This window comes from Lepisma saccharinum, chromosome 6 (genome assembly GCF_977018435.1).
Source record: "Lepisma saccharinum chromosome 6, izLepSacc3.1, whole genome shotgun sequence".
In the NCBI taxonomy this organism is placed as follows: Eukaryota; Metazoa; Arthropoda; class Insecta; order Zygentoma; family Lepismatidae; genus Lepisma; species Lepisma saccharinum.
The window spans coordinates 73,628,832-73,653,065 of NC_139234.1; the positions used below are offsets into that span (position 1 = coordinate 73,628,832).

Below are 24,234 nucleotides of genomic sequence, written 5' to 3' on the forward strand. Positions count from 1 at the left end.
AAAATAGCCGTAAGTTTTTCTAATTCCTCGCATTAGTATTTACCTTAAAATATCGTTACAAATAAAATCTAAAAATTAAGGTCCTCAACTCAGGTGGATAAAATACCAAATTATAATTCTCAGCTTGCATTTACCTCCCATTATTAGAAGAATCAATGGACCGAAAAGCAATCTCTGACTCTTGGCTGATTAGTGCGACGTGCCTAAAATACAGGAAAACGTAACAGCATAATCGTTCCATTATTTTTATTTTGTGTTTGTATTGATTTTGTTTCATTTTACGTATAATTTACCACTTGGCTAATCGCAACGATGCAAATTAATGGCGAGTAGATGAAAGGAAGATCACAAGACAAAGAACACAAACCCTACAGATTAATATACAGATTGTTGGCCCACATGGCAGAGCCTAGTAAGCCTTTCAAGAATGAAGATCCTAGGATATACTATTACGTGGAAGAAATATTGCTATTTGAATGTTTCCCGAAAAGACACCCTTTATGCAATAGCCATCATCCAATTCATTCACCGGCTAGATAGCCGAGGGCGTTAAGTGGTAGACTTTCGTTTTCGCCTCCAAAGATCCCGGGCTCATGTCCCAGCATGGGCATAGGAGTTCTCTGCGAGGGTCCCTTGACCAAATTAAACTAATCATCATTCATCCTGTTCGTTGCGATGAGCCTAAAGTGGAAGAAAAGCAACGCTAAATAACAAAAACACAAATACAAATTTATCCTCATCGTTACGGTCCACTTGGAGAATCTGAAAAGTAACGTAAAAATATTAAAGGGAAATTCCAGGACATTCAGTAAAAATTGATATCAGAATATGCCCGAACAAGAACTTTCCTTAGAATTAGACATTTAAAATAAATGCAATAGGTTAGCTGGAAAGAAAAGCCGGCAGTGGACTACAGCCTACAGGGACAAGAAATCACGCAAATAATGTCTGAAAAATAAACTATGCATTGTTTCGGAATAAATGTATTCTTCTATCGCGTATTTCATCTCTTGTTGTCAAATTAAATTAACAGGTTTGGTGCATAATATCAAAAGATGCGTGAAAACACAGCGTTTCATGGGCCATCTGATACATTCTCCGCATAGCTTTCTTCCGCTCATGTCCTCTTGGTGACGTCACAAGCAATAACTTGCAAAGTCGCGGAGTGGCGCCATCTGGAAAGGGACTAAAAACAACTACGAAACCTATTTCTAATCTGTGCAACTACGCGTCTTCACGGGTGTGGCGTGTGGGCACGACTTACTTTTTTCTTGGTGAAGACTTTAGTTGTGGAACATTTTGAAATGAGCGCAGAAAATGTGAACAGAGGTAAGTTTTAATGTTAACACCAAGTTCTACTTAGATTTACTAAATGTTTCGATTTATATGAAATACGAGGCGTCCAGGCCAGAAAGTTTTCACGCTCGCCATGATTAGATGTGCTAGGCCTCTGAAATTTTACACAATTGTACGTTGGTTTCTCAATAACAATCATGTAAATTTATATCATTAGACTTTCTTTTGAACTGGAGTTAAAAGCCAGAAGAGGAGGAATCGGGAGAATGTTGATCAAAATTGAGAATCGAGCTGTAATCAGGTTTCTGTAAGAGAAATTTGCACAAATGGTCCATGAAGAAATGTGGAGAGAATTAAAACGTGGCACAGAAGTCTACAGGATGACCCAAAAGTAGGACGTCCATCCACAGGTACAAAACCAAGCATGGCGTCACAAGTTGGGCAACATGTGCTTCACGTTGTATGTGTGACGGTTACTTTCTAAGCTAGGGAGGTGAACATTAGTAGGGGGTCAGTGTACAACATATTGCATGACATCTTTCCAAAAACAGTACAGTCATGGGCGTCCGGAAGAGGGGGCAAGGGGGGCCGCGGCCCCCCCTGGAAAATGAAAGTGAACCAAAAATTATGTATTTCACACATATAATTTCATTTTAGCCACAATAATATGTGTTAATTATTGCATCAACATCATACATTCAAATTTAAGCAATGTTTTTTTAGTGAACAACATTATTTTTGGAGAGAATGTGCCTGAAAAAAAAAATCCTTCCTTGCCCCTACCTGGAAAGAATCCTGCGGACGTCCATGAGTACAGTGTGGAATGTGCACAAAGAATTTTGGACCTACACGGCAAAGATATGAGGGACTTTTTAAACAGATCAGTGGCCATGGATGACTATTTTATCCTGAAATAAAATAAGTGAGCAAAACAAGCCAACGTGTCTCATCACTAGACCTCGGATTTTTAGGTTCTAAAAAGTGTGCTTTTAGGTTCCTAAAATAGGTTCTAAAAATCCTAAAATAGGTTCTAAAAATCCTAAACTAGGTTCTAAAAATCCTAAAATAGGTCCTAAAAATCCTAAAACAGGTTCTAAAAATCCTAAAATAGGTCCTAAAAATCCTAAAATAGGCTCTAAAAATCCTAAAATAGGTCCTAAAAATCCTAAAATAGGTCCTAAAAATCCTAAAATAGGCTCTAAAAATCCTAAAATAGGTTCTAAAAATCCTAAAATAGGTCCTAAAAATCCTAAAATAAGTCCTAAAAAATCTTATTAGACTTGAAAAATCTTGAAGTAGGTTCAAAAAAACTTAAAATAGTTCAAAATTCCTGAAAAAATGCTGATTAGGTGTAGTCACCGGCAATGAAAATGGGACACCTATATCTTGCATAACGTTATGTGTGTTGCCTAACCCTACGGCGATGGCAGAACTTACCATTGGAAATTTGCTATTAAAATCCACTCTTCGCCGTATACTTAGGCAAAATCTTTATTCAGGTTATCCACAGTCAAACTACGCAATTTTGTCTGTGAGGATCATCTTATATTTCAACAAAAACATAGTCAGTGCTGCAAACATCAATGCTGAAATGTTAGTTTGCAAGGCGTGAATGTCACAAAGCACTGAAGTGACGCAAAAAGTGAGCAAGACCACACACATCAGAAGTTTGCACTTTGGACTGTATAGGTAACAGTGGCACCAGACATTTGAGCTTTAAAAAATCACCATGGACTTTGAGGAAGGGAAATCGACAGAGAATACGTTTCAAACACGTTCGTCATTGAATTTTTTCGTGATCAAACAAAGCAAATGCCTCTGTGTGACATAAAATTTTTGTAAAACCTTTAATAATATATAAAAACCTAAATAAAAGCTTGAATTAGGCGCATAAACCTAAAATAGGTTCTAAAAGCAAAATAGGCTTTTTTAGGACCTATAAAACTTCATCAGTCGTTGCATTTTTTAACGAAACGCCGACATAACTTATTATTTCTTACATACCTGTAAAGGAAAAAAATAGGTTAAAAACCCAAAATCCGAGGTCTACTCATCTCTCATCCCAAACGGCCATGTTGTTCGTGTTTTGGGACCACACCAAAATGTTGTAATTTTTTCTAGGTTTTGCTTCAACAACATAATGTAATATTCATGCCATTATAGTAAGGTACAGACTCGGAGACCAGCACCTTCAACGAATCCCACATAGTATGAAATTTAAGTGTACTGAGAAAATAAGTATTTTAAATTACAGGGGTGCTCCTGCTGTAATATACAAGACCTCACCAGCCCCATAGCTAGAATTGATCTCCAGAGTGGCTCAAGGTTTTTTTTGGGGGGGGAGGACTTTGTAAACCAAGTCAATTTTTTTAAAAAAATAACAATATTATATTGAGGTAAATTATGTGTCCGTTTGGAGGGGGGTCATTAAGTTATATACAATTTATAAGTATCATACAAATACTACATCTTTTAAAACATCTCGTGAAATGTTAATTGGCCGATACTGAAATCATCCCTAACTCTGGAGGCACATATACGGAGTTTAGTGGTTCGGGTCCCACTTTAAACTATAGGTCCAGTCTCGATTAGCCTTACTGTGCATAAAGCGGACTTAAAACCAGTGGCGTAGCATGGGCATTTGGGGCGGGAACGCCAAGTCCGAAGGAAGGGTCGGCCCTTTTTTGCTTAATAATTTAATTATGTTATTAGTCGCCACAGGTATTGTTTATTTGCCTGAAGTCAGCTTGGTTTTCAATAAAACATCATCCTGCATGTTTTAGCTAGAAAATGAGATGCCTCACTATGCAACAAATGTTTTGAACTCTGGTGTTTTATACCCTTTTTTATACCTTTCGGCATGACGCAAGTCATTAAAAAAACCTACCTGAATCACAAGCGCCTCTGAACAACAGTAGACGTCATTGTTGTGGGTGATCCAACTACTAATTGATTTGGTTTATTTTACTTCGCTTTTCTACCACTTTTGGTTAATCGCGAATATGAATATGAGTGATGATATTTATGAAGTTGTTGAAGGGACACTCACAAAGAACACCCATGCTCACGCCGGGATTCGAACCAGGGACCTCTGTCATCTTGGCACGCTGTGCAAAACACACTGACACGGAGGTGGGTGGATAATCCAACTATCGTACACTCTACTGACGTAACAGTGCCGATTGGTAATTCAGACCACTGTTTGCATCTTGAGAATGCTGATAAACATTTTAAAATAAATTTGTCCAGAGACCATTCGATATTAAGAGTTTTCAAATGAATGCTAAACATTTGCATTCACACAATATTAATCAGTTAGATACTAATGAAAATAAATAAATAATAATAAAATAGTTTTGCGGGTTAAGTGGTAGAGCAGCCACAGGCTGAACTTCTACCACGAGGACTTCACCATCTTATTTGACAAAAACTGTGTTGATCTTTTAGTTTTTAATTCACATCACTGTTCGTGCCAAAAATTATACAATGCAAATGCAGTGATCATTAAGAAGTTGTATATTAGAGTTTGGAAAAGTTATGTCAGTCAATATTGCGTATTGTAGCATCACACAGCATGAGCACGAAGAAACTAGTAGGAATTCTGCTTCTGTCGTTTGCGTCGGAAGGCAGGAGCCCTAGAACCAATCACGTAACTCTCTGCTCTGTACGCCGACGTTGAAGAGAGCATTGCGCGTGTGCTGTAGAGATCCAAGCTTTGCCTCCAGATAGGCAGCAAGGATAGCCTACCCGGCGTCCGGCCTGGAAAGGCATTGAGAAAGGCATTGAAAAAAAATGCTAGAATTGGTTTTGTTAGTGGACCTTTGCAACTGGATCGCGAAAAATAGCTATTATAATGCCATGAAGGTCAAACATATATTAAATTAGTCAAGTTTTACTTTATATTTACAGCATTTACACATTTGTGAAATTTTAAATCATAGCCTTTACATTGTTCCATAATCCTAATTATAACACCATTAAGCCTTGTTTCCATGATATGAAAAACTCAATATGCTGACCAAGGCAGACATTTCTTTTATTATAAAACATAAACTAAACATAACGTTTCAACCTTCTAGCAAGGTCTTCTTCAGACTCTGCACCAAGTACAAATGTAACAAGGTATAAAACAGGACGATATATATACCCAAACAATACTCCCCTACAGACTATTAGAAAGTTGTCCTGGAACATTCTAGCAGGTGGCTTTCCCTTGTCAATTGTACTTTCACCTAAAAGGCTAAACATATTTTCTTCCATCTGGAATCTCACGCTCTTTTTCCTTCATTCTTCTTCCTTCTTCTCTCCTCTTACTCTCTTGCCGTATCCACACTTTCTAACACCTTCTTCCATCCTTTGTTTATCTTCAGTCCCCCATTCCAGTTCATTGTGTCTTCTTCACCTTTCTTCTATATTTCCTTGGCCTCCTTCCATTTTCTCACTAGTATTCTCTTCACTCTTCCTATCTGCTTAGCCTCATACCACTGTATGGGCCTCCTGGATGGCGCAGTGGTAGCGTCGTCGCCTTGCAATCAAGGCGTCCCGGGTTCGATACCTCGTGGAGGTACAAGTTGTTCGGATCCCACTTTAAACTGTAGGTCCAGTCCCGATTAGCCTTCCTGTGCATAAAGTGGACTTAAAACACCAAATAAATCAATCAATCATCCCACTCTATGCCATGTCCTGTTTCTCTCGTGTGTTTCAATATCGCATTTCTCTCTGTGAACCTGTCTTTCAGCCTCTTTTTCGTTTCTCTTATATACACACTCTGACATTCTTTACATTTGACTTCATAGATAATCCCTTCCTCTTCCTCTTCTCTGTTTTCCTTTTTCTTGTTTGCATCCTTCGCTATTCTTAACATGCTGCTCCCTCCCTTCCTGTAAGGTTTAATGCCTGCTTTCCTAAGCACTTTTCATATCTTTTCTGTGGTCTTCCCCATACTCCTTATTCCAAACCTCCTCTCTTTTTCTTTCTCTTCCAATTCTCCCCTGCCACTTTTCTTCCTTCTTCTGTTTATGTCCAGTCTATCCTCCTTCTCATAGCCATTCTTTTCCAGCTGTTTCCATAGGCAATTTATTTTGCCTTCTTTTCCACATTCTTTCGTGCATAATTTCTTGATTCTGTCCTCCATATTCTTTATAAAATTTATTTTTGTCACCTCACTTACATCACTTCATTTGTGGCAGAATACCCCTGCTGCACACTTCCTCTGAAGCCAAGCGGTTTCAATTTCTTGTCCTCTCTTCCTTTTCATCAATATATCTACTTAGCTTGTCTTGTCTTCTTCTTCTTCTATTTCGAGTTCCAATAATATCCCTCTTTCTTCATCTTGTACTTCTTTGGCAAATATGTCGAGCTGCCTCTTCGTTCCCTTCCATATGCCAAAACAATCATCCACATATCTGCAAAACAGAATTATTTTGTCACCTCCTTTTTCTACAACTTTCTTTTCCCATTCATTCATAACCAATTCAGCCAATGCTGGGCTTAGGCTAGAACCTATATTCAGTCCTTCACTCATTAACATTATTTTATCCCCCATTATTCTGTAACCGTTATTCCAAATGGTTTCCAGCGCCTTCACTACCCTTTCACTATCCCATTCTCCTATAATTTCTTGTCCCATTCTCTTTTTAACAATGTCCAAAACGTGTCCCCTCTTGATGCTCGGGAACATACTTTTCACGTCTAAGCTAAACATTGTTGTCTTCATCTCATTCAACTTAAGTGCTTTTCTGAGGTCCACCACTTGTTCACTGTTCTTAACTGCTCTGCTTTCTTGCTGTGTTACTAACACTTCAATAACTTTCTTGAATTTCTTTTCCAAGGGTTCCAAAATGTTGTTTCTGCAGTCCATTACTGAGCTCAACTTTATCTACTCTTTGTGTATCTTTGGAAAGCTGGTAGTCTTCCTGTCTCCTTTATGCACTTCTTGAATCCTCTCCTCCTACAGTCTAGTATGAACCTTTCTCTTATAGTTTGTTCTTCTTCTGTTCCACAAATCTCCTCAAATCCATTCTCTTTTAGGTCTTCATAGTTCCTCTCGTACCATTCTCTTTCCATCACCACAATTCCTCCTCCTTGATCTGCCTGCTCAATCACCACATCACTTCTTGTCTTGAAAAGTAAATAATTTGAGTCAAAAAGAAAGAGAAGGTATGAAAAAATCAAGACATACCTTCTCTTTCTTTTTGACTCAAATTATTTACTTTCAAGAAGTGCATAAAGGAGACAGGAACACTACCAGCTTTTCAAAGATACACAAAGAGTAGATAAAGTTGAGCTCAGTAATGGACTGCAGAAACAACATTTTGGAACCCTTGGAAAAGAAATTCAAGAAAGTTATTGAAGTGTTAGTAACACAGCAAGAAAGCAGAGCAGTTAAGAACAGTGAACAAGTGGTGGACCTCAGAAAAGCACTTAAGTTGAATGAGATGAAGACGACAATGTTTAGCTTAGACGTGAAAAGTATGTTCCCGAGCATCAAGAGGGGACACGTTTTGGACATTGTTAAAAAGAGAATGGGACAAGAAATTATAGGAGAATGGGATAGTGAAAGGGTAGTGAAGGCGCTGGAAACCATTTGGAATAACGGTTACAGAATAATGGGGGATAAAATAATGTTAATGAGTGAAGGACTGAATATAGGTTCTAGCCTAAGCCCAGCATTGGCTGAATTGGTTATGAATGAATGGGAAAAGAAAGTTGTAGAAAAAGGAGGTGACAAAATAATTCTGTTTTGCAGATATGTGGATGATTGTTTTGGCATATGGAAGGGAACGAAGAGGCAGCTCGACATATTTGCCAAAGAAGTACAAGATGAAGAAAGAGGGATATTATTGGAACTCGAAATAGAAGAAGAAGAAGACAAGACAAGCTAAGTAGATATATTGATGAAAAGGAAGAGAGGACAAGAAATTGAAACCGCTTGGCTTCAGAGGAAGTGTGCAGCAGGGGTATTCTGCCACAAATGAAGTGATGTAAGTGAGGTGACAAAAATAAATTTTATAAAGAATATGGAGGACAGAATCAAGAAATTATGCACGAAAGAATGTGGAAAAGAAGGCAAAATAAATTGCCTATGGAAACAGCTGGAAAAGAATGGCTATGAGAAGGAGGATAGACTGGACATAAACAGAAGAAGGAAGAAAAGTGGCAGGGGAGAATTGGAAGAGAAAGAAAAAGAGAGGAGGTTTGGAATAAGGAGTATGGGGAAGACCACAGAAAAGATATGAAAAGTGCTTAGGAAAGCAGGCATTAAACCTTACAGGAAGGGAGGGAGCAGCATGTTAAGAATAGCGAAGGATGCAAACAAGAAAAAGGAAAACAGAGAAGAGGAAGAGGAAGGGATTATCTATGAAGTCAAATGTAAAGAATATCAGAGTGTGTACATAGGAGAAACAAAAAAGAGGCTGAAAGACAGGTTGAAACAACATAGGGATGATGTACAACTTAAGAGAGAGAGAGAAATGCGATATTGAAACACACGAGAGAAACAGGACATGACATAGAGTGGGATGAGGCTAAGCAGATAGGAAGGGAAAAGAGAATACTAGTGAGAAAATGAAGGAGGCCAAGGAAATATAGAAGAAAGGTGAAGAAGACACAATGAACTGGAATGGGGGGACTGAAAATAAACAAAAGATGGAAGAAGGTGTTAGAAAAGGTTGAAAGGACAAGAGAGTAAGAGGAGAGAAGAAGGAAGAAGAATGAAGGAAAAAGAGCGTGAGATAAAGAGTCCAACCACATTCCAGATGGAAGAAAATGTGTTTAGCCTTTTAGGTTAAAGTACAATTGACAAGGGAAAGCCACCTGCTAGAATGTTCCAGGACAACTTTCTAATAGTATGTAGGGGAGTATTGTTTGTGTATATATTTCGTCCTGTTTTATACCTTGTTACATTTGTACTGGGTGCAGAGTCTGAAGAAGACCTTGCTAGAAGGTTGAAACGTTACGTTTAGTTTATGTTTTATAATAAAATAAATTTCTGCCTTGGTCAGCATATTGAGTTTTTCAAAATCCTAATTGCATGGTGTCACACTGGTCACAAAATTTGTCGCACCTGTCACAGGCAAAAAATGTATATAAAAAATAGTATGTAGTAACATTTTTAAAAACTAAAACATCTAAATGTTGAGTAAAGTTTGCTTTATGAAAATAAAATAAAATGGTTTCAGTAAACCCATACATTTCACAGAGTTTTCTGAAATACTGAGGAAGGTTCTAAAGTTATGTCTCAGAAGTGTCACACTCGTCACAATTACAAATGTATTTTCTACAGTTGAAAATTGAGATGGGGGAAGGAATATTCTAAACTTAACTTAATAACTTCCATCAAGGAAAATGAAATTACATGAATTGATAGCATTACATATTTGAAGATGCTAAGAAAATAATTAAAGAACGAATGTAAATTTGTTGAATGTCACACCCATCACAATGGAATTGCCCCTAGATAGAGGGAGGGTGTAGGCAAAACAATCCTTCATAATGGCAATGTTAAAACCACAGTGGGTCATCCATGGTCTTTGGGTCCAGGTGCATGGTTTTTCATTACACAAGCATGGAATGGCAGAGCAATTTTTCAGTACAACTAGTAACTTATACAGCAATTTTATGAGTTAGCCTCTGGTCATGGACTTTTGGCACACCTTGTCAGGGCAGATCCTATTAATTGTCCATCATTTTGGGGCTGTTAGTTTTTGCCCCTGAAATTAGATTTGCAGCATGAACTAATCTCAATGCCCGCAATAAAAAAGGCAATGTTCATTTTCAGAAAATATTAGAAGCCCATTATATGAAATACTATAAAGACTGTTAAGTCTTAACCATATATTTCACTTTAACCCTTCGTCCAAATGGTTTGAGGCTGCTAGCCACTTCTTCATCTGATGGAAATGTCGTATAGCAACTTCCATATCCGACGAAAATGTCTTATAGCAACATTTGTATCTGCCTAGTGATTACTGCATTCACCTGGCTTGTAGGACTTTCTTTGTATATTAACCTTAGTATTTGCTTTTCTAAAATCCCATTTGTATTCTCACGATTATGGTACATTCTGCTGTGATGTTTTTGAATTTCTTAGGCAGATCTGCGAACATGTGAATCTGAGAGTTCCATCTTTACATTTGGGGCTGGGTGTGGATATTTTATAGTTTAAAGGATCAATCCTGTTTAAGTCTTACATAATAATGCATGGAAGTATTATTGAAAGTGTACTTTTAGGAAGCAGTTTCCTTTCATATGGGTTGGATTCATTCATGAACTGGCCGGTCCAAAGATATTGCCATTTATCCTTATGGTTCTGGAAAACCATGAATAACTTTGCTGCAAACTCAAATGTGAGCTATTGCAATATTTGACATACTGCAAAATTACGTGAATTTGCTCTATATTGTTCAGATGTAACACTTAAGTTGAATGCACATCCAAACAGTGTTTTAATTTGACAGTGTTAGTTATTATGTTCTGCACACATTCCTGAAGGATGGCCTTGAGGGTGATGATAACACCTGTTTATCACCACCTTAGAGTATGGAAGGGTATACAGAAAGCATACATAACATCAGCTGAAGCCAAAATTGCTTGAGGAGAATGTCATGTCTGTTTGTACTATGTAGTTGTTTTGCTCAATGTAAATGTGTGATTCTAATGTATCAAAATAATTCAATTGAATTAATAAATAAACAATATATATGTATATTTAAATACTTGATTTAAGGTGTTAAGTTTACATTTGTCATTTCACATACTGACTTGAAATACATCTACAAACACAAGTCATGAATTTTACAGGATATACTAATCTATGAATAATTGTTAATTGATTACATCTCGTGTTTGCATTCAGCATATGACTAATAGCCATATAATAACATAACCCATGGTGCAACAGCTCATTTAGGGTCCGGGCCTACCTATTGACTGCCTCACTCTTACCTGATTCACCCGAGGTGGGAGATCATTCAACTAGTTATGGGGTGGTGTGTAGTCAGTCTAATGAACCCCCAGTTGTAGGTTTACATGACCAAGTTATGCTACTTATTCCTAGCTCTCCAATTTTTTCACGATGGTGGGTGGCCATCAGTTCCATACGGAGGCCAAAATTTCAGGAGAAAAGTTGTTATGCTTTCCCCAGGATACTCAAACCTACATGCATCACATAGCCGGAGACCAAAGCATGACACCTTAGACTGCACGGCTATGGTGCAGGACAATGGTCATATATACTTTGTGTTTAATGTAGTAGTAATGTGTTGATATGCATGGTTGAGTGGTAGAAAAGGCCATGCATATCATTTAAAATATTACATTAATAAATAGTAAACAAAAAGAGGGCAATTACTAAATAATAAATTTAGAGGAGAAAAGTTTTTGAAATATGTAAATGTCAGTGATGGCATTTAAATTTGTAAGGAAATGTTTTAACATGCATGGAATTTCTTTTTAATTTCTATTTTATCAGCAAATAATACTAGTAACTTTTCTCAAGGGAAGTTATCAATTGTGAGTAACATAAAATGTTTGTGGATCATTTGTAGGAAATGGTGCTGTGAGATTTGCAGCATGTCAAAATGGAGCATTTTCTCTCGAAAAAGATGTTCTTGAAAAAATTCTACTAAATCATGAGCTTGGCAATATGAAAATTTATGCAATATCAGTTGTTGGACCTTTGAGAACTGGAAAATCATTTTTGATGAGCCTTCTTGTTAGATATCTCCAGAGAAGGGTGAGTTAATTCTCTGCTTGAGCATGTATGGATTTTTTCATAACTTTTACTCTCTTTATCTATAGCAATGCATAATTCAAATTATTGTTATAATAAGGTAACTCGGGGTAATAACACCATGCTAAGCTTCTTCGATTTTTCCTTTCTTTATAAAATCATTTGGCAATGTAAAAACTGGATAATTCAATATAGAAATCTTTCCGCTAGCAACAAAAATTACCGTATCTTTATTTCAAATAGTAAATCGTGCGAGAGCTTTTTTGTAACAAGGTCGTTTTTGGCGTTATTACCCACATATCTGGGTAATAACGCCATACTATAAAAGTTTCTTAATAAAATAGGTAAATGGTATTACTGATTTTATACACACTTGAAGCATTATTCATTTTACTACTAGGTAGAAGAAGACAGTTCCCGGCTGTTTTGTGCCTAGAGAAGTGGGCAAACCATTCCACGAAAATTTCACACGTCATGCTTCCTTCTAATCTTTCACATAATCCATCCTCAAGTTCAGGAGACAAAGTACAACTTCTTCCTAGTTTTGACGTTAATGTACCCTTAACAATATGATCTCTTAGTGTTCTTCTTCGTATATTAAATCTTTTTGCTGCACTGCAATAGCAAATAGCATTAGCAAACTTGGCGTTGTTACCCCAAATTGAAGTTGGCACTATTACCCTAATACGCATGTTCCTCTTTCGGAATGCATTTTTCTTCTTCTTCAAAACAAAGGGAATTAGTTAGTAGTATAACGGTCAAATATTGAGTGACAAGTAATTAATCTAATTGCCCGTTAGTAGGAATTAATTGCAATTGGTAATATTAATATCCGTCGCGAATACAGGTGTCTAGCGAACTGTCTTAGCCAGCACTAGCTTGCTCAACCACCGTTTTTCTCCCGAATTCGGATTTACATGCATTCTTATGGGAATAGCAAGAAAAATGCAACTTCTAAACCAATGGACCGAATTGGATGAGATTTTAACCAGCCGAAGATCACATCTTGAAAGTACTGATTCCAAGATTTGAGCCTTATCAGAACAGAAATACGGGAGTTATGAATTATTAAAGATTTATCGCTGAATTGAAAGGGAGACGCTACCCTACTGAGTTGTCCTTGCTTTTCGTGACTGAATACAATAGCGGAAGATTTAACCTAATCTCTGCGCGAGGGGCTGCTACCAGAGGTTAAGGACCGGAGTGAGCATTGACCAGGATAGGAGGGCAACGGTCAAAGCACCAGAAACAATAAACAAGCACCTGATCATAGAGGGTCGAGCGTCACCACGTTCAAATCTGGAATAAAAGGGATGATTTGGAATAGAGAGACAGTTTTGCCTACAATCGCCACTGGAGTGTGAGCTACGCGCGACCAAGCTGCGAGCCGCAATCAGACTCGTCTGGATTTGTTTTTCCTCGAGTGAGTGTTTCAGAGCCATGGAGTAGAGCAGAATAGAACCAGGGGGTCGTTCTCCCCCTCGCCGTCTACGCATCCGTGCACATACGTGTGGTTATGTGAGAATAACGCCAGACACGTCCACCTGTGTCAATCGTCCGAAACAACGTCCTAAGTAGTAAAAGTTAATAACATTTGATATCCATGTGAAACCGCGAATGGGTCACCGCGTATGTTCGTCTCATCGCCCAAGTCACGTATCTGTACTTACGAGTGACCGCGAAGAACTGACCTATTATTGCGCAAGTTGTCGTATGGAGTTGACAGTGTACGTGTACTAGGGTGGAGTGAAAAAACTTTTATTTTTATTTTTATAAGCTAGACTAAGGAAAATGTGCCATTTGTCCATAGTAAGAATCCTGCAAAATCATATTATTTTCTGTCAACTCTTTGATCGCCCTTCACCTTATTGAAATAATTGGCATTTTAACCCTTTTTATAACTTTGTAGCCTGATTCAGTTTGATTTCAGCATGGCTTATTAAGTAGCGAATCTAAGCGAGCTACTTATTGAAAAGGTTTCGGCCATCTTAAGCTTACCTATACATTGTATGGGGATATCCTGAGGATAACATTATGTCCCCAGGATATCCCAAGGACATCCTGGGGATAGCGTGTGTTGTATATTAGGGTGGAGTAAAAATTTTTATTTATTTTATTTTTAGAAGCTAGAATATGGAAAATGTGCCATTTGCCCTATAGCGTACCTATACAACACACGTTATCCCCAGGATGTCCTTGGGATATCCTGGGGACATCATGTTATCCTCAGGATATCTCCATCCCCAGAACTTCCATTTTCAGAGAGATGGCAGTTACAAGAGATATTTGGCTCTCCACGAAACCTACCGACCAATACTCTGCCGACCTACACCGATCTCATGAAGAAATATATTCAACTGCGACCAGACCTGAGGACGGACAATGGAAAATACCCATCATTTTTGGATATATCTCACAAACTGTGCTATGAAGTCGAGGAGATCTGGGAAAGGGCCTCACTTCCAACAGTAACTCACGCACAAGCGATTGAAAAACTCAGATGGTTCCACGACAATACAACACAATCCTAAAAGTCTACAAAGGGAAAAAGGGAAAAAGGATCAACCCAACTGCCAACGGTGACTCTCGGACTTTCGCGACAGAGGTACAATCTGTTTGATCTCAGCAAATGCAAGTGCTTCGACATGGTTTCCAACTGCAAATGCGCGAAAGAATTCAAAGTTCCGGCAAAGGAACGTCATTTCCTTGAAGACCAGAGAGGACTAAAAAAGATGATAATCAGCAGTATAGATCAAGAGGAGACGTCAAAATTGAAGAAGAAAGCTGAAAGAGAGGAAGCCAATCTCGAACGAATGAAGAAGCAGAGGACCGTTGAGAGTAAAGGTCAAGCCGATTCTGCCGACAGTGCCGAAGATGGCACGTACCCGTCAGTCAGTGCCACTGGCGATGAGTACATTCCAGATACAGAATGAGTCAAGACTAAGCCAAAGCAGAATCGCCAATGTAAGAAAATGACAATCTCTCTACCTTCACTCACTAAAGCTTGCGATCGGATCCGAGTCTCGGATGGATCGGCTGCTGTATTAGCAACATCAGTTCTGCATGATCTTGGTCTCGTGTCGCCAATCGACCGATCTAAAGTAATCGATCGAAGCAAGATCCGCCGAGAACGCAGCAAAACTCGTAAGGAACTCCAGCAGAATGATGACCACTTTGACCACACTCACACTGGCATAAGGCAGTATTTTTTTATCGCCACAAGGATCAAACTTTGACACAAGTTCTCGGCGACGACAACAAGTAACACAGAAGAACCCTCATGGAAGAACACATAAGCATCATTACAGAGGCTGGTTCTTCGTACTTCAGCCACACGACTCCGCCATCAGGCTCCAGCAAAGACATAGCTGAGTCAATAGTCGCTAGTTTCAAAGAGAGGAATGCGCAGACAGAGAACATTAAAGTTGTAGGGTGTCACGGTACAAATGTGAACATGAGACACACAGCCGGCGTTATCCTCCGACTGGAAGAAACCTTGGAGCGTCCTCTGCAGTGGCTGGTATGTCTGCTCCATGCCAATGAGCTGCCCCTGCACCATCTATTCCAGGCACTCGATGGCACGACTACAGGCTCGCACGGATTCTGTGGAGATATCGGAAAGCGGCTAGTGACGTGTAGCGAACAGCCAGTCTCCTCATTTGCACCAGTGCAGCTGACCGAGCAACTGTCCAATGTTGACCCGAAGGAGTTGAGCACAGATCAGCGCTGTCTACTGGAAACGTGCAATAGCATTGGCAAAGGTGAATGTAGCGTCAATCTGGCAATGCAAATCGAATCCTCCGATTATATGTAAGCAACATGGAACCGTCAGAGAATCTGAAAAAGCTGGTGACGTTCATCATTCGCGTATATGCTCCAACGTGGTTCGCCGTAAAAGCCCACTGGTCAAGCAAAGATGGAGCTAGGCACCTTCACCAGATGCTCGTCAAGTGACAATACCTCAGCCCTAAGCACAAGAAGATTGATCGTTGACCCAGTCATTCATCGCAATGCATACTTCGCTCACCCGGAGAATCTGCTCCTGGCCATGATGACGGACCATCGACCACACATACGTGAGCTGGTCTGGCGACGAGTGATGAAGGCCAGAGCTACAGCAGACCCCAGTGGACAAATACGGAGGTTTAAGGTTCCCGCAAAACTCAATTTCGACGCTGTGGAATACTTCAACGTGATCGACTGGGCCGTCTGCCCTATCTCGGACCCTCCCGTAATCAAGGCAATGACGGACACTCAGCTCAGGGATCTCATCACGACGGTGGTGACTCCAACTCTCACCTTCTCAAAATTCCCCAACCGCACACAGGCTGTGGAAAGACACGTGAAGATTGTGACCGAGGTGGCGAAAGCTGTTTGTGGACACAAATCGCGAGATGGCTTCATCCGTGCACGCATCGCTTCTCGACAGCTAATGCCGACGTTCGAGTCGAAACGTGACTTCTCTCACTTCACCTTGTAACTGTTTGTGGCATTTGATTGCATTAACTGAGTTTTAAGGTGACTAAACTGACTAATAGTCACTATTGACTGACTATACCGTTATATAGTTGTAATGTCGCTTAGTATTGCAAAATAAAAGGTTGCGAAGGGCGATCAAAATATTGTTCAAAAGTCTTGAAATTTTTACACAGTGTTCTATTGATCTATTGGCACCTTTTGACATATCTAGCTAATTGAAATTCAAAAAAAAATTTTTTTAGCCCATTTTCACTCCACCCTAACGTGTACCGTCCTGGACGTCCCTGCGAAGTGAACGAGTGAAGCCAGGATCTGATGATGCCAGATGGAGCCGCCGACTGATCCACTTTCGCCAACCAGGATAACCGCGAGGTGCCACAATGGAGTGTGGAGGCCTTCCAAAACTATAGGACCACTTTCACCCAACCCAGGTCAGAGGGAATGCAGCGAAGGTAAGATCCAACCATGTGCGTGTGTGAGAAAGATGACGACTATCTACCGCGAATCTGCGTAAATCAAATCATTGCCTAACTTAAATCAGTGCTATGGCAAACCTAGACATCGGTATTCCGACGGACAATCAATGTTAAAGATCAGAGTTTATGTTAACAGCAAACGATATTACATTGAATATATTTATACCTTCAGAAAAGATAGAAGGGGTTCGCACAAGGAACAATTATTCACTTTATACTTAAAATCCTAAACGATAAATTGTAATAGGCAATGTAGCCAAGACATAGCAAGAGTATGGTCAAAGTAGTAATTAATCTAACCTTTGTAATTGTCATATTGTCGCCATATGCCATGGAATGAGAGTATGAATGTGAGATCGAGTGAAATTGGGCAAGATGTACTGTGTATTTATCTGTGCTTTAATATATGTGTATATTCAGAACCACCGTAGTATTATGTAACGTCATTTCAGGTATTTAAAATCAAATCCTCCTAGGTTTATTCTCGGTAACTCCCACTGTTAGGCACTTATCTTGACCGTATTATAATTCATGTGATGTTTAATTCGCCCAGCAGGTGAGGCGAGTGATTCTTCGTTGTTGCGTTGCTAAGCTCAGTTGAGTTAGTTGAGTCCAGTTGAGTTAATTAGTTAATTTATTAAATTAGCCCGTGACAGTAGTATGTTTGGAAAACATAAGCACCCAGATACAAAAATAATACAGAGTGCGAACTTCTAACGTGAACAACAAACTTCAGCAGACCAAGAACTTACATTCTAAATTTTACATCAGCGCCTCTGAATAGTCGTCTTCACCACTAACAGCACACTGACACTGGGAAGAATGGCGCGCAGTATTCACAAACCTAGCACGTGGTTTACTTGCTAGTAATGCACACACTGCCTATGTCATCTAGCGAATTCACTTTAAAATATGTGAGACATAGCGACCTGGCGTTATTTCCTCAATTGGCATTATTCCCCTGAGTTACCTTATTCACATTCATCCGGGAACTACAGTAATTTCATAATTCAAATGTAAGACTTACTCCTATGTGAAAAATTGAGGATCATACAGAGGGTCCCCAAAAGTGTATACACATTTTTATAGATTCTTATCTATGGAATTTTATCAAAGTTGAATAGAATTACCATAGTATGATGTTTTCTCAAATGATGTTCATAATAACATGGTGATTCTAGCATCCATGTGAAGAACAAGACAGTCAAACAAAATGGCAGAAAAACGATTATTGTTGTAGGAGCTCAAGATCAGTTTATATAATTTGTTACTATGATTTGTTTGTGTGACTGTGTGATTAGGCTGTTCTGCCACTGGCTGAAAGATTGATTTGAACCTTGCTTTTCAGACAACTGCATGTATTTTATTGTATGTCTTACGTACACTTCCACTCTTTTGATGTTTTATTTCCATTTCAGGCCACAGGCCAGAATGCGTTTGAAGACAGAACCGAGGCTCTCTCTGGTTTTGAATGGAAAGCCGGATCAGTGGGAGTAACAAAGGGAATGTGGATTTGGCCAGAGGTTTTCCTTCTAGACACCGGCTCTGGAAAGAAGGTATTTTAATTCATAATAAACTCACAGGTGATCCAAGTAACCCATTTGTCTACAAATTTTTACCACTGACAGTTTCCCTGGACTCAATATTTAAACAACCTCTGTTAAGCACTTGCTGTGGTATTTCACACAACACTCAATAGAAAAAATAGACTGACATCCAGTTTTCATTTCTTGAGAAAAATATCAAGTATGCATCATGGACAAATGCGTGATGTTTGTGGGGTCAGTGAGTTCAGGGAGGGCAGGGAGGCCAACTTGGCCCCCACTCATCATCGAGGGGGCAATAAAGAATTTTGCCCCCCTCCCCCCCTATGGTGCATGCTTAAAATGAGGCTAAATTCTTTCCAACTTATCTCTGGTTTTGAAAAAAAAATGGAAGAATATTTTTGCGCTAGTTGGAAGAACGTAGCCTCAAGTTTTTGCTACCAGCAAGAAGTACATGACACAAAGATTCAGATGCAGATCAGAATCACAGCCAAATCTCTGCAAATCAAGTGTAATGTGGAATTATCCCCATACGAATTCGCTGCTTCCGTTTCCAGTTTTCCTTTGAACCTACCAGGTTTTGTATATAAAGGTGCCATCGGTGTGAAACGATAAACCCAGTGTACCTCAGTGGAAAAGGAGTGAGGGAGGAGGGGGCAGAGGACAGCTTAATTTTAAATCTCTTCTTTCCATCTTCAACTAAATGGCAAGTGCTCCGAACAACGGGGGCAGATGGAGTGTGAGCCTCTTGTGCCAAAAATTCAAGGTGGAAAAAATTCGAGACGAATGTGAGATGAACTTTTAACAATAGGGATAAGATGAGACCAGATCCTCCAAGACTTGTCGAAGTGAGACCAAAAATGAGACAGGCCTTTGTAAATTTCAGTATCCTCGCAAATTTCAGTGCCTATGCCCCTTAGGTACAGACCTAACAGTATGTAGTATGTAAAATGTCATAGTATTTGCTATTATTCAATGTAGCTGTGCACATTATTTTTCAATATCGGAGACATTTGAATAAGCCCCCCCCCCCCCCACATGGGAATGAGATCAACACACACACATACACAAGATCATCAGGTGAAAGTGATCGCCCCACACCCTGCCCTATCTACTCTTGCAGCAATTTTGGCAATAACTTCTCTTGAAATTACTTATCTTTCAGCACCCAGTGCCACAGTCGTAGTCAAGGCAGGGTTCCCCGGACCAATGCATCTCCAAAAAATTTTGACAGTTGTCTGCAAATTGCGATCGATGCATTGAGGCTATTTGTAATGCATTCTAGTATGTGTTTTAAAAGGTTATAATGTTGCATTTCATTCCCCGTGCATATAGCACATGCCATGTAAGCACATTTAGGGGACCCCCACATTCTCAATCTCTGCCATTTTGGAGGTGATGTGATCAGCATCATGCTCTGGTCGCCTTTACCCTTCAGGATTATGCCTAGGTTGGGTGAGCCCTGGAGCCACTTTATGCATGGACAAGGTCGGAAAATTTTTGACCTTAGATCACCCACCCCGGGAATTGAATCTGGGTCTCCAGACTAGACCACCGCGGTGCAGGAAATTTGGCATTTCATTCCAACTGTACAAATTATTTTTCAAAATATGAGAAAGATAAAATAAGGCTCTCGGCAGAAGATGCTCACACGACTTCTCCTCAAGGGCTTCAGAGGGAAGGGTTTAGTAGGACATGTAGCAATGGCAAAGTGAATATCCCAATCTTTCTTTTTTATTTATTTATTTATTTATTTTTTATTTTAATCGAGTTCAGTTTCTTGACATAAACCAACATTCCAAGCTGAGGGAAGAGACGACATAGGTCGGGAATCAAAGAGAATAGGATTTTTTTTTTCTTCAGGAAGGTGCCTTCACTTTGCCAACACAGTAGCCAACGAGTCATTCAGGAACACTACATTTTCGGATCAAGATTCATTTGCAGATCCTGACTTCTACTTCAGTCTTTGTGGAAATAATCTGTTGGTAGGAACGCCCACAGTTAAAAAGGTCATTGGCCATGCAAAAAAGAGTACCTGCCTCAGTAGTACATAGCATATTTTTGGAAATTCCAGTTCCTTCTCCCCTTCCCTTTTGGTCAGTTGGTACACTTATTGTCCATAGTAGAATAGCTGCATTTTGAATGGCCAAAGATATAGGAAAAGTCACGTCAGAAGATCACTGCACAGAGGTCAGTCGCCTGATATAGAAGCGATAAACTGGCAAGTTGTACTTCTTTCCTTGCATTTTATTGACTAATTTATGTTTTCTGTGTTGAAGGGTAGATAAGGTTGAGATGAAGTACCATCTCAATATATCATCTCTTCTTCGTGGTCTTGGTTTTTGGTGCTGCAAACTTATAAGTGTGTATTTTGTTGTTTATATTCCAACATATTGTGTCGCCCCTGTCAACACATGATTTTTCAAGCAAAAAAACTATTCAATCTGTATTATATTAATCTATGTTGGAATCTTTTCTTTAAAAATGTGTTATTGTTAATGTTACAATGGGTAATGAATTGTTTAACTTAAAGAATGTTGAAACTATAGAAATGTTAAACAACTATGTAGTAACCTTGGAAAATTGTAAACAATATTATGATATAAAAGAGCTAGATTTTTGTAAGTCTACGGGACATTCTCCTGGTTGCCGAAAGGTTGATGGTTCAGGGCACGTTGGGGAATATCTTGCTTCAATCTTCGGATTGGCTGGTGTACTTGTACTCCATTTTGGCAGATATTCTACAAACCCAACTCTGAATAAGGTGTTCTCCTGCATCATCAAAAGACCAGGGTTATAAACTTCGGTACAACTAATAGGTTTAGGCCTACAAGTTATACCGGGTGAATTGTCTGTTTGAAAAAGTGTTTGTATAACATCGGAAGTTAAATAAATCTTCGAGTAAAAGATCTTAAGGATCTTTCATTTCAACCTTGCATAGGTGATAATTAAAAATAAATCCTGCACCACAGACCACGCAAGGGCTTGGTCCTACTAACCCTTAGAAGCCATTGAGAAGTCCGATAAAAGGGTTGTAACCGGACTAACATAAAGCCCTAAAGGCAGAAGGTGCGTGTCAATATACTAGTGAGAAATTGATAATTCGGGTATGAAAACATATTGTTGTTTGGTTTCTTTACATCAGACAACATTGCAAGCACTTGTGGCAGAGCAACCACATTCTCTCATGGGAAGGGACGAGTGGATGGCCACTTTTTTTTTTTTTTTTTAGTTCTCACCTGCTAGGTTCATTTAAGCTTTACTGTTAGTTTTTTTTAGATCATGTCTAAACGTAGCTGACCGATCGCTTAATTTTAGACACCAAGAAGAAGTATCATCATTTATTCTTATGTTCACGGGTCATTTATTTTTACTTCGAGAGGGGTGATCTTTTGTTTTAGATGTTGAGGAAACAGGTTCTCCTTTTCTAGCATCTCAGTTGGGGGGAGGGGGCAATTGCACCCTCTGCCTTCCATATGATTCTCATGAAAAATTTCTCTCAAATCTGAAACATCTCACCGAAGAGTTATTGACTTGTCAAGACTTGTGAAGTTGAGAGGGGTGAAAAACACCACCTTCTGGTGCAATTTATTTTTTCACACTAAGCAATGTGTTTGATAGCTGAAATATTGTTAATATTTTATATTCTTTTGTGGAAGTGATGTAAATATATGCCCTGTAAAAGCGAAATGTTTTTGGGAATAGTGCACACTACAGAAGGGGTTCTACCAGAGATAGTTGAAAATATGCGGAGTTGATTTCATTTTTTTAGATCGTTAAAATGCCACCTTCAAGACGACGACGGATTCTTGAGTGCATGTATTTTCATCAATTTACATATTAAAAGCTATATGCTCAGCATTTCCATGTGTGAAGAACACCACAGTGTTACTCCTGTAACAGTTCGTTATTAAAATCTACTCCATAATCCAGCTTCCTTGAGCCCTGTGTATAATGTTGACTTCAAATCAAATTTTTGTCACTTTTTTTTCTTTCTAACAGTACCATACACGATATTTCCCTATGTTTATCGATTTTCTTTAATAGCACAGAAGATTTCATTGGAACTCCTATTTTTATCTAAATGATTTTATGGCGGTTGAGGTCTTCACACACTTTGTGATGAAAAGAATTGTATATTGATTGATTGATTTAGTTTATTTTACTTTCACTTTTCTGCCACTTTTGGCTAATCGCGAAGATGAGAATGAGTGATGGCATGATGAAATTGATGAAAGGACATTCACAAATAATGCCTATGCCCAAGCCGGAATTCAAACCCGTGGCTCCTGGCTTTGTAGCATGCTGTGATAACCACTACACGACGGAGATCGGCATGATGAAAAGAAGTAACATGTCTTAGGGACCGAGGAAATTTCTTCCTCTACAGAATATTGCTGCCCATGAAAATATATGATGAACATGGAAACTTTCTTGACAGTTATAGTACCTCCGGAAGGAGAGATTTATTTATCCTCCCCTCATCTGTCCCATTTAGATTAAAGTAAGAATAAACAACATTAAATAAATCAACAGAACATCGAATGGTTCGTTAATATATTTATCACAATTGTCAGAAACACAATATAATATGCATTAATAACACTGGGGAACAGTGAAATTGCAGCACAGTGTTTGAGAGCTAATTTAGGGCAATTTCATGCTGCTGAATAATGATATAATAATATATTTCCTGAATTGGCTCTAATTTATGAAATAAATGCAACTAAACCAAAATGGCGGAAACATAAGACATATATATAAATGAACTTCCAACAACAATTTAATATTTCTTTTTGTGATTACAATCATTATTATAAAAATAAATTTATATAGGCCTATGATCAAAATAATTAAGAAAATATGTACACAATGAAGTAACAAACTATGTGAAACGTTTTCTATACGATTTCCTGCTGTATTGCTTTTGAGGACAATCCCTCTGTAAGCTCCAACAGTAGTCGGTCATCACGTGGCGATCCCACCGTCCCTGGTACCTTTCTTCCATTATCCTTATATCCTGATGGAACCTTTCTCCCCGTTCTTCACTAAAATCACCAACGTTCTCAGGGAATCTGTCAATGTGGCTATGTAGAAAATGTATCTTCACACTCATATTAGCTCCCAATTTCTAAAAATTTTTCAACATATTTCCAACTATATCGGGGTACACTTCTGCTCTGTGATTCCCCAAAAAGTTTTTGACGACGGACACAAAGCTCAGTCAGGCCTCAGATTCGATGTAAGACATGTAAGTTGTGAAATTGGCATCATTCATGAGTGTACGAATTTGTGGTGGTCTGTCAAAGATTCCTGCCTTCAATTTTTCAATACTTAGTCCTGGAAAAGTGTGGCATATATATTTGAAACAATCACCACTTGTATCTAAGGCCTTGACAAACTGTTTTATCAACCCAAGTTTAATATGCAGTGGCGGAAGGATGATTTTGTCCCTATCTATCAGCGGTTCATGAATGATATTAGCTTTTCCCACTAATATTTTCCCTTGGGGGCCAAACTTTTATCGTCCAATGCTTTTCTCTAGCACGACTATCCCACAAACATAGGAAACAGGGATACTTTGTGTACCCACTTTGTTGTCCTAGTAAAAAAAATCACCATCTTCAAATCCACACACACGAGCCACTTATGTTCAGCATATTCAATTTTTTTCTAAAACCATTTTTATGTTTTAGTATTCTTCCTT

At 38.9% G+C, this 24,234-nt stretch overlaps 1 protein-coding gene across 2 annotated transcripts in view; it reads left to right on the forward strand.

Moving 5' to 3' along the window:
• The first annotated feature begins 1,215 nt into the window (after positions 1 to 1,215).
• Positions 1,216 to 24,234, forward strand: part of LOC145988883 (atlastin-like) — a 112,117-nt gene continuing 89,098 nt past the window's right edge. For both annotated transcript variants that reach the window (XM_083124160.1, XM_083124161.1), the window contains exons 1-3: positions 1,216 to 1,329; positions 11,844 to 12,031; positions 18,402 to 18,539. In XM_083124160.1, the coding sequence (XP_082980286.1) occupies positions 1,305 to 1,329; positions 11,844 to 12,031; positions 18,402 to 18,539 (351 nt within the window). In that variant the 5' untranslated portion in view covers positions 1,216 to 1,304. The remainder of the gene's footprint in view (positions 1,330 to 11,843; positions 12,032 to 18,401; positions 18,540 to 24,234) is intronic.